Raw genomic sequence first — 9,569 nt, 5'->3', positions numbered from 1 at the left:
ATTATGACTATTGCATTATCACGCTATTGCAATATATGCTAATGTGAAGTTACAGGACTGCAAAGTTGCAATACTGCCAAATTACAAAGCCATGGTCCTATGAGTATACTGGGCATAGTTATCATTCTGATCTGAAACAGCACACTTCCAGACAAGGATTTTATGGCCCCTCCGCCCTGCCTCATTCATGGAGGTTTATGAGGGTCCTGATGTCATCTTCTACTCGTGACCCTCCAGTGTTTTCTACCACTTCTTCCATATTTTTCCTTAATGAAGAAAATCTGTTACGGAGAAAAAGATGGAACAGCTGCACAATGCTTCCAGGAGCTAGTGCTAGCAGCCCTGGAAGCACCCTGAGTCCCTTGAAAGTCCCCAGATTAGAACTTTATCAACATGGCATCATTGTGCAGATGGGATGCTGGGTTAGGTACAGGGCCAGTGTGGTTATCCCCTTTGAGGAGCAGGCAGAGGAAATATAGCCAAAGAATGCTCTTAGGAACAAAAAGGGCAAGGTACCAGATTTGACATCACAGAAATAATATAACATGCAATGAAGAAAAGCAAGTCATCTTAATAAGCAGGTTTACCCTTTATTTCATTTCATACAAGTCTTCTAATGAATGGGTGTGCCTGAAGGTCACTGACTGTAATGAATATTCCAATTGGCTAATGCAAGAATGCTCTGGGTCTGGCATTGCAAAAGCAGATTACTGACAGCAATCAATATGGCATGAAAGGAGTAACATTGCAAAACGTATTGCTTTGGTTCTTTTACAAAAAAAATATATAGGGAATGCCCAGTGCCTTTTCTCTTTTTTCTTTTTGGGTGGGAGGGGGTTGATACTCCTTTTGAATGTTAATGTTTGCTGAAGATGGTTTCAGACAGGCTGCTGGGTTGCTGCTACTCACTGAAGCAGAAGCTACCGAGGAGTGGCTGAGGCAGAACAGAAACCATGGCTTGACTCAAAAGGAAGGACCAGAGTTGTCAGCTAATTACTTTCTAACATAAGCAGGGGTGACTTCCATCCTTTGAAAAATACACAAACAAAACGCATGTAAGATAGGTTCTAAGCCTTTTAAAATCCAGTGCCAGAGCTGGGGTTTCTTGCCTAGTTTCTTTGTGCCTTGGAACACAAGCCAAATTGCAAAGAATGGGAACTAAACTACCTGTAACTGCTGCAATAGAATGTGGGCGAAGTTTTCTCTTGACTGGACAAAGGTACTTACTTCTGTGACGACAACTGAACTCCCCGGTTGCCTCTTTCTGCTTATGTGTGTGTGTAATTGATGTGAAGCAAATGCTATTTGCATGTGCTAAATATTAGGGAGCACGCCGAATATTCTTAAAAACCAGCTGAGGAGATTAAATGGGAACAACTGCATGTGAAATATAAGAGCAAAATCATGAAATTAGAACTTAAAGTCTATTTTTGAGTTGTTGCTTAGGTCTTAGATTCAGAAATGCTGGAAGGGCGTGGTTGCGTTTTCTCTATCCTTCTAATCTACTAGAGCATGTAAAATTAACCTTTTAAAATATATTTGTCTAGGTTAAAAGCTTTGATGTTCAATATGTAGCTGAGAAGGCTGCAAACCTAAGCAGTAAGCTCATTTGAAATCAGTGGCGCTTTCTTCTTAGTGAACATTTGCAGCATCAGGTTCCTCATGTCATAAAAATGAAGTTGCATGCTGCATGGCTAAACTGCAACATGCTTGGAGGACTTAAAACATAGTGGAACTTGAGAATAAATGTATCATTAAGAAAAACATTAAGTCAATGTTTCTGGAGTGTATTGTAGTAATAGCTAGATCCGTGAAAAACTGCTTTAAAATGTGCTTCAAAATTTTTCTTTAAAAGTTGTGTGACATATTGGAGTTACTCATTTCATAGAAATCTAAATAACATCTTAATGCTGTATTAAGAAACTCCTGATGGTATTAATAATGTTTTCTTCTCTACCAACCATATTAATGTTCAGAGATTTGTTCTTTCCAAACTACTGAAAAAGCATGTTTTCATGAGAAGTATCCACATTAATGTATTTTAAATGTTTTACCTGCCTATTAATTATCCTCTGTTTCATTACGTACACTTTAGAAACAGGAGTTGAAAAGTGAATGTGTAGATATATAACAGACTGTTGTGAGGCTGATTGGATGAAAATTGTGATGAATCATGGACACCACAAACATAATTAATACAATTTGCAGTTTGTTGTTTTTAACATAGAACCTAATTTGGAAGCACAAAATTCAATGCAGGTTTATTTAAAGCATTATTGTCTTTTGAAAAGAATCCTTAATCATGTATGGAACTGTTATTTATAAATTTGGAATTTTGTTTGAGGAAGAAGTGCCCTGTATTACCTTTAAAGCACTCTAAGAAAATAGTGTATCTTTCCAGATATTGGGTGACTGGGCTTTCTCTGTCTTGTCTTGACTCATATCTGTGCTCACAGGGCAGAACTGTCCCAGTAAGCCAAGAGTTTGCATTACACATACAATTAACATACAAGCTACTCGCTAGAAGCCACAGAGCCAAGTATTAAACTGAAACATTAAGCAAGGGAATTCATTTTGTAGAACTGAAAGTACATTTCCTGTCTGATGTGTTAAAGGTGATCACTTTTAATCTCTATCTGTCACCTCATGCGTGATGGGATTAACAGATAAAAATGTACCATCAAAACAAGTTGAAATTATATCTGAGAATTAACAAGCAAAATAACATGGGAATAGATGCATCTGTTCTTGGGTAGAGTGAGAAAAAAATTGGCACAGCGGGTTGTCTAGATTTAGTCATATTTTCGGTAGATGGGATTTAAATTACATATGACTAAATCTGGTTATAACCCACTGGCTCGATTCACAGAGTTGAGTGAAGGTTGGCATTAAACCATGGGTCATAGTGTTGTGTGCACCCAGGCATGCTAAGAAACCATGGTTTATTGACTACAAACAACCGGCAAGGAAAAACAATGGTTTGTTGTTCGGTTGTTCTTTTTTATAGAAAACCAACAACATCCTTATGCTCTAGCCTTTGTTTGTGTAAAACTTGTTCCAATCATGTGTTTATTCTGCCTGCCTTTTTTGCACGTTTTTTCTAGCTCGGCAATACTCTTTTTTAAGATGGAATGACCAGAATTGTATATAGTATTCCAATGTGGATGTACTCTAAGGCATTATGATGCTGGCAGTTTTATTTATTATAGCACTTTTATTATTTATTTATTTATTTTATTACATTTATATACCGCCCCCCAGCCGAAGCTCTCTGGGCGGTTTACAACAAGATAAAGGGTTTATCTCGCCCTTTAGCCAAAAAGGCACTCAAGGCGGCTTACAAAAATATTTTGTACGACGGTCCTGCCCACAGGCTTACAATCTAAAAAACATGAAGCAAAAGGAAAGGGGGTTGGGAGAGAAGAGGAAAAAAAGAAGAAGCAAATTCAGGAACTAGATCCTCAGTTGCAAAGTTCAGCAGCTGCTTCCTTTCCCTCTCCCTCTAACAGCCTCATACAGATCAAAGCATGATGGAGGGATGCCTGATTGCCAGATCCTTTCCCTCTGATGGCCTCAGCAGCAACAGTTGGTAGCAGGAGGGAGGGGCTCTCAGCTGGATCTGAATCCAGGCACGATGGAAATGTGTCTGGCTGCTGTTTCCTTATTTTTAATCCCTTTCCTAATAACTCTTAAAATGGAATTTATCTTTTCCAGTTCTACTCTACACAAATGTTTTCTGTGAATTATCCATTACCACTCCAAGATCCTTTGAGCTCCTTAATAAAATAAAGGTGGGTTATACATGTAATAGTTAGTTACAGTCAGTTCAGACCACATAAATGTATATGGATGTTTAAGGATTTTTCTTTTTTGGCTCAATGTCCATCACTTTAATCTTGCTTAAATTGAACCTCATTCACCATTTTGTTGCTTTTAGCGCTCTTCACAGCCTACTTGAGTCCTCACTATTCCGCCATCTGCAAAACCGGTGGCTTTATTGTTCTCCCCTCCCCCGAGAATGTTTATGAATAAATTGATAACCAGTTTTCTCTCTCTTTCTGCAGCCTGCGATGCATGGTCCAGCAATGTTTGTGGAAACACTGAGAACAGGAGTTATAGCATTCTTTGTACTGCACTACTGATGTGATAAGTTGCCTTTGTGCAAGTGACCATTGACTTTCCCAATCTCTTCAACAGAGCTACAAAAGACAGTAAAATATTATGGGATTGATCCAAAGAGCTCCAAGGGGCACTTCTGCTCCTACAATTGGGGTCTCAGATTTCTCTCCAGCTGCAGTCTCTTATCTCCCCCATGCCACACCTCATGCCATTCATGCCAGAAAATCCCTTGACTCTCATGAATAGTGTTTGGGAGAACAGAAGCAGCTGCAGTGCAAAATGGAAGGCAGAAAACTGCCATTGACTGGGTTTGTATGATCACTGCAGTCCACCATGGTTTATTTAAGCCACGGTGGGTTGCGGCACACGCTGGGCAGCTTTTGAATATTCATGCTGCGACCATGGCTTGTTGTATCATTTGAACCTGCGGAGAGTGAGTTGTTGGCATTGTTAACAAGCCACCCAGAACCTATGCTCACCAGGTTGGGATGACACAATAAGTTGCAGTTGCGGCTTAATATTCAAAATGGCCACCCTCCCACACCATGGTGGGCTGCTTGATTGTGCTAACTAGCCCATTGTGCAACTCTGACCATGCTTGTTGAGATTCAGGCCACAGTAAATGACCAAATGCTGAATATTCATTTCTAATCATTTTTTTTAAAAAAAATTGAATATAAATAAAGAATTAGCTTCAAATTCAAAGTTCAAACACAGTGAATTCAATGCATTTGCACATTGCCTTTAATCATTAGTATTAACTAATTTTGTACTTCTAGCAGGCTGCTGTTTCAAATTTCAGTACAGTTAATTTCCATTTGTCCGTTCCAAAAAAATAATTTCTTACTTAAGTTGAATTACCTTTGTTGTCCTTCTTTTAAGCATGCTCTAATATTAATAAGATGCAGCATAAATAAGTTATACCGTTACCTTGGATGGAGTTGTGAGCCATGCTGTTCTTTTCTGCAAAGATGAGAAATTGTCCAATCCTTAGCTTTGGCATGGACTAGTTATTAATGGGGGACAACAGACACTAATGGACAGTTTGGCTGCTCTTGTCTAAAATTCATTGAAATGTCTCCAGAGTCACACCTGTCTGCTAAGATGTGGGCTGAAACCAGTTTTGCCTAATCTGAAGGAGCTAAGAGATTTCTCAGAAGGAAGGGAAGCTTGATAGTGTCACTCTTGTTTTGCATCGCCTGTAAGCACTTGACAGGCTTTAGAGTCACATCACAGGGGACTATTTTACACAAAATATTCCTTCTGTTTATTTAAAGCATCTGCACTTTCTTCTCAATTCATTCAAAAAGGCTTCCAGAGTAACTTCCAAAGATATGTATGTATTTATTTAAAAGATTTATAAGCCATCCTTTGAAAAATACCTCCTAGGTGATGCTCAAAATTTAAAACCACAAAACACAATGACTGGGTTTGTATGCTGTAACAAGCCTTGGTTAACAAAACACAGATTATCAAGAAGATGATCAGGAGCAAGCAAGTGTGTGTGGCCGGCCCTACTGCAATAAACAACCCTGGGATGGTTCATCCCTGAGTTGTTTAGCATGACATTTGAACCAGATCTCTGGGAACCAGTTCACATGGTCATGGTGGGGGAAATAAGCCACCTTTGCTGATTTCCCCCACTGCATTTTCCAGAGTTTGGTGTGGGTTGCTATGTCATGTGAACCCAGGCAGGAGGGTTTATTAAAGTGGGGGCAGCACCCTCAAATAAGCCATGGGCTGTTGTTGAGTTGCTGTCCACTCCCAACAAGCCATGCTGCCCAGGTTTGCATGACACGACAACCCAAAGTAAGCCAGACACAGTGGACACCATGCAAAAATGGTGCTCATGGGTACCTGGCATGATGGAACAGCCATTGTGGCTAAATTAAGCCATGGTGGGCTGTCATGTTGAGGGACAAACAACCCAGACTTCAGCAGCCCTTGGTTGTTAATCACAGTGAGGGTGGGCACACTCATGGGAACCAGCACACATAGTTGCACTCACTTGTCTTCTCATCAACCTATGATTTCTCAACCATGGGTTGTCACAGCAGGTGAAGTGGGCCAATGAAACAATGATTAAAACAGCAATACAATTTTTAAAAAACAAATTACAATTAAAATCAGATCACACCATATACACAAAGGTACCCAACAAAGTACTGGCTCGATTATAGCCAAGGTAAGCAAATATATCTTTAGGGGCCACTTGAAGGCCTGTAATGATGGCACCTTGTGGACATCATTTGGGATAGAGTTAAGTTCATTGGATCAGAAATAGGATAGTCCCTGCCCTAAGGCTTGCAATCTAAATGATGTGAAGGAAAGGGATTGGGGGATACGGAGTTAAGAGGGGGAAAAACCAAATCTAGGCTCTAGATTCTTAGCTACAAAGTTCAACAACTCATGGAACTAGATGGAAGGGTTCTGCTTCTTCATCTCCCTCTGATGGTCTCAGCAGTGGCAGTTGCTACCAGGAAGGAGGGGCTCTCAGCTGGAGCTTTTAGGCTATGCTTATGTAGCCCAAACATTGCAAAAAATGGGAAGCATCTGGAAGGAACTCCAAGTTTTGCAAAAGTAAATACAATTTATTTATTTATTTATTGCATTTCTATACCGCCCAATAGCTGAAGCGCTCTGGGCGGCTTACAAAATCTTCAGCGATTGTTTTTCTAACTCTAAAAGCGAGGACCTCCTCATCCCCTCAGAACAGCTCAATAAAGATGGATCATGCTCATTGGCCACAGAATGCCAGCTGGCTATGCGAGCGGGGAAAGAAAACCGGATGGTGGGGAGCACCCCAGACTGTAATGTTTCATGGTGTGTCCCACGTGTAATTTCTATTCCCCATCACTTCTATTTCAGGTAACCATGAACTCCAGAGTGATTCCTATCATGACCTCCATGCACTGATGATGAAAAGGAGAAGATTGCGGGATTATTTTGTTCATGATTCCTGGAGAATGGATGGCGAGCCCTTCACCTCCAGCCTTTTCTCTTCTGGGAATACTCCCTCAGAAACTGCCCTTACACTGGAACAGAAGACAACCTTTGTCTTTGTAGTTTTGCTATTTATTTTCCTCGGCATCCTCATTGTGCGATGTTTTCGAATTCTCCTAGACCCATACAGGAGTATGCCAACCTCCACCTGGGCAGATGGGCTTGACGGAATAGAGAAAGGCCAATTTGACTATGCTCTGGCCTAGAGCCAAAGATGTCACGACATTCTTTAGAAGCCTCTGTCATGTTGAAAGCATTTCCCATTCCCGCACTAGCAAAACTATTTAAAATGAAAGAAAGCCACAAAGCGTGCTAAGCGTTTGATGGGAAACCAGCAATTTTCTTAACGGATAAAATTGGTATTTTTTTTATTTGCAAAATTCACCTTTGAAACATAATGGGGGAAAATACAATATACACAGAATCTTGCAGCTTAGCCCATACTTCGATTTGCAGCTGCTGAAGATGGCCTCCCCTGCCCAGCACCTACCTCCAAAACTGTAATGAACGTGTCCATATTTAAAAGCAAATATGGGATTGTCCCACTTTGTGTGGGGAGATGAGGTCATGTTTTTCAAGCACTGACAAAAATATATTTCCATTGTACTAGCACCTCTTACCGGAAAGGTAAAAGGTTCTCAGCAATATGAATTAAAGATTGATAGCTTAAAGCAATTCCAGTAGAAAAACTGCACTCTTGTAATATTGTTGATTATAAAGCCATGGCAGAAATCATAGATATAAAGTGTGAGTCTTCCCTAATATAAGAATAATGTATAATCTGCTGTATTTCAATTACTCCTAGGTTGATTTTAAAGCAGAAAGTTGGATCCTCATAGCAATTGACTTATGAGCATGACTGGAAAACAAACAAAAATGTATGTTCCATATATTCCAATGCTCTCTATTTTGGGTTCCCTGGTAAAACGCTATTACTATTGTGTCTTTTGGAGAGATGTTGGGGACAAAAACAAAATTGTTAATGTACACTAATAAAATTCCTTAGTTTTCTAGGGGTCAGTTAGGTGATCACTTATGACAATAAAGAGGAAATGTATCAATTCCTCCCCCAAAAGAGTGGACACAGGAGGGCAACAAGAGTCAGGAAACCCTGCTGAAAGGGGTGAACTATGATGTGTTGTGGGGCAGGGGGATCTCAAACAATTGGACGGAGAGACATGCAAGCAGAGACCTTCCTCTCACAGAAGGCAGATGTTAGATCCATCACCCAGAGCCCTCTGACTATTGGGTGGTTTATAAGTGTAATAAATAAATAAATAAATAAATAAATAAATAAATAAATCCATTCTTGTCTATATTCAAGCAGGAACTAGCTTAAATTACTGTCCCTTTGGAGCAACGGCATTGAACATGTAATGTTGAGGATCTTTTCTAAATGTTAATCCGTTAAGGGCACAGTCCTATGCAGGTTTAGACAGAAAAAAAGCTTGCAACTCCCAGTATTCCTCAGTGAGGCATGGCACAATTTCTTCCGGGCAATTTGATGGAATAAACCTGTACATGGCCCCAGGAACATCCATGTAGAATGCTATGCATGTTTAGCCATTGATGGGGCCTCCTCTCATGTATATTATTACAGCCTTAGGCAATCATACAAGCTCAATGCTCCCATGCCATCTTAAAATTAATAACATAAAGTTCCTATATTTCCCTCACATCTTACATTAAACAGCACTAACAGATCTGGAGTCTCACTGTCTAAACCAAGGGCAAGGAAGCTTTTCTTTTTAGACCAATTTATATTATGAAGTCTGTCTATTCAGAAGTAAGTATGAACAACATGTCTACCCACATATAACTAGGGCAAGCCTCTGCATGTTCACTCAGAAGTAAGTGGGAATAAATCACTCAGTAACATCCTCTCTTAAACCTGTCCTCTCTACTAGGGATGTGCTACGCTCCGATTAGGAGCGTAGAAGCAGTAGCGGATTGGCCTGCTCCGCCTTACCCAGAGGCGGAGTAGGAGCGGACCGCGGACCCCCTAGAAGCAAGGCGAAGAGAAGCGCCCATTTTTCGGAGCTCCGAGTTCAGGCGGAGCGCTCCGGTCGCCATCTTGAAAACATTTCGCCATAGGATTGCATTGCGGCAAATAATCGCGCATAACTACGTTGTTTTTGAAGCTATCATTCTGGAAATTCTTGTGCACAGAGAGTCGTGGATGGGGGTCATTTTGAGACCACTCTCAACTTTCTGCGTTGTCTGGGTCGCGGGCTATATTTTTGTGAAAATCGGGTCAACCGCGCGGCTCAAACTGCGTTTTCGGCTTTTCGCCCATAGGATTGCATTGAGGGAAAGAATCGGGGATAACTGGGGGGGGGGGTTAAGCTATCGTTCTGGAAATTCTTGTGCACAGAGAGTCGTGGATGGGGGTCATTTTGAGACCACTCTCAACTTTCTGCATCGTACGGGTCGCGGGCTATATTTTT

At 40.7% G+C, this 9,569-nt stretch overlaps 1 protein-coding gene across 1 annotated transcript; it reads left to right on the top strand.

The window, feature by feature from the left end:
• Positions 1–1,162: 1,162 nt before the first annotated feature.
• CTXN3 (cortexin 3) lies at positions 1,163–7,358 on the top strand. Its single transcript, XM_063128591.1, has 2 exons — positions 1,163–1,219; positions 6,988–7,358. Exon 2 carries the CDS (start codon positions 7,035–7,037, stop codon positions 7,326–7,328), a length of 294 nt encoding a protein of 97 aa, XP_062984661.1. The 5' UTR covers positions 1,163–1,219; positions 6,988–7,034; the 3' UTR covers positions 7,329–7,358.
• Positions 7,359–9,569: the final 2,211 nt, after the last annotated feature.

This window comes from Elgaria multicarinata, chromosome 6 (assembly GCF_023053635.1).
Source record: "Elgaria multicarinata webbii isolate HBS135686 ecotype San Diego chromosome 6, rElgMul1.1.pri, whole genome shotgun sequence".
NCBI lineage: Eukaryota > Metazoa > Chordata > Lepidosauria > Squamata > Anguidae > Elgaria > Elgaria multicarinata.
The sequence above is the reverse complement of the archived record's forward strand: the minus strand, read 5'-3'. Positions and strand labels throughout refer to the sequence as shown.

Coding starts and splice junctions, on each gene's coding strand:
- CTXN3 (XM_063128591.1), top strand. CDS start 7,035: ATGATGAAAAGGAGAAGATTGCGGGATTATTTTGTTCATGATTCCTGG.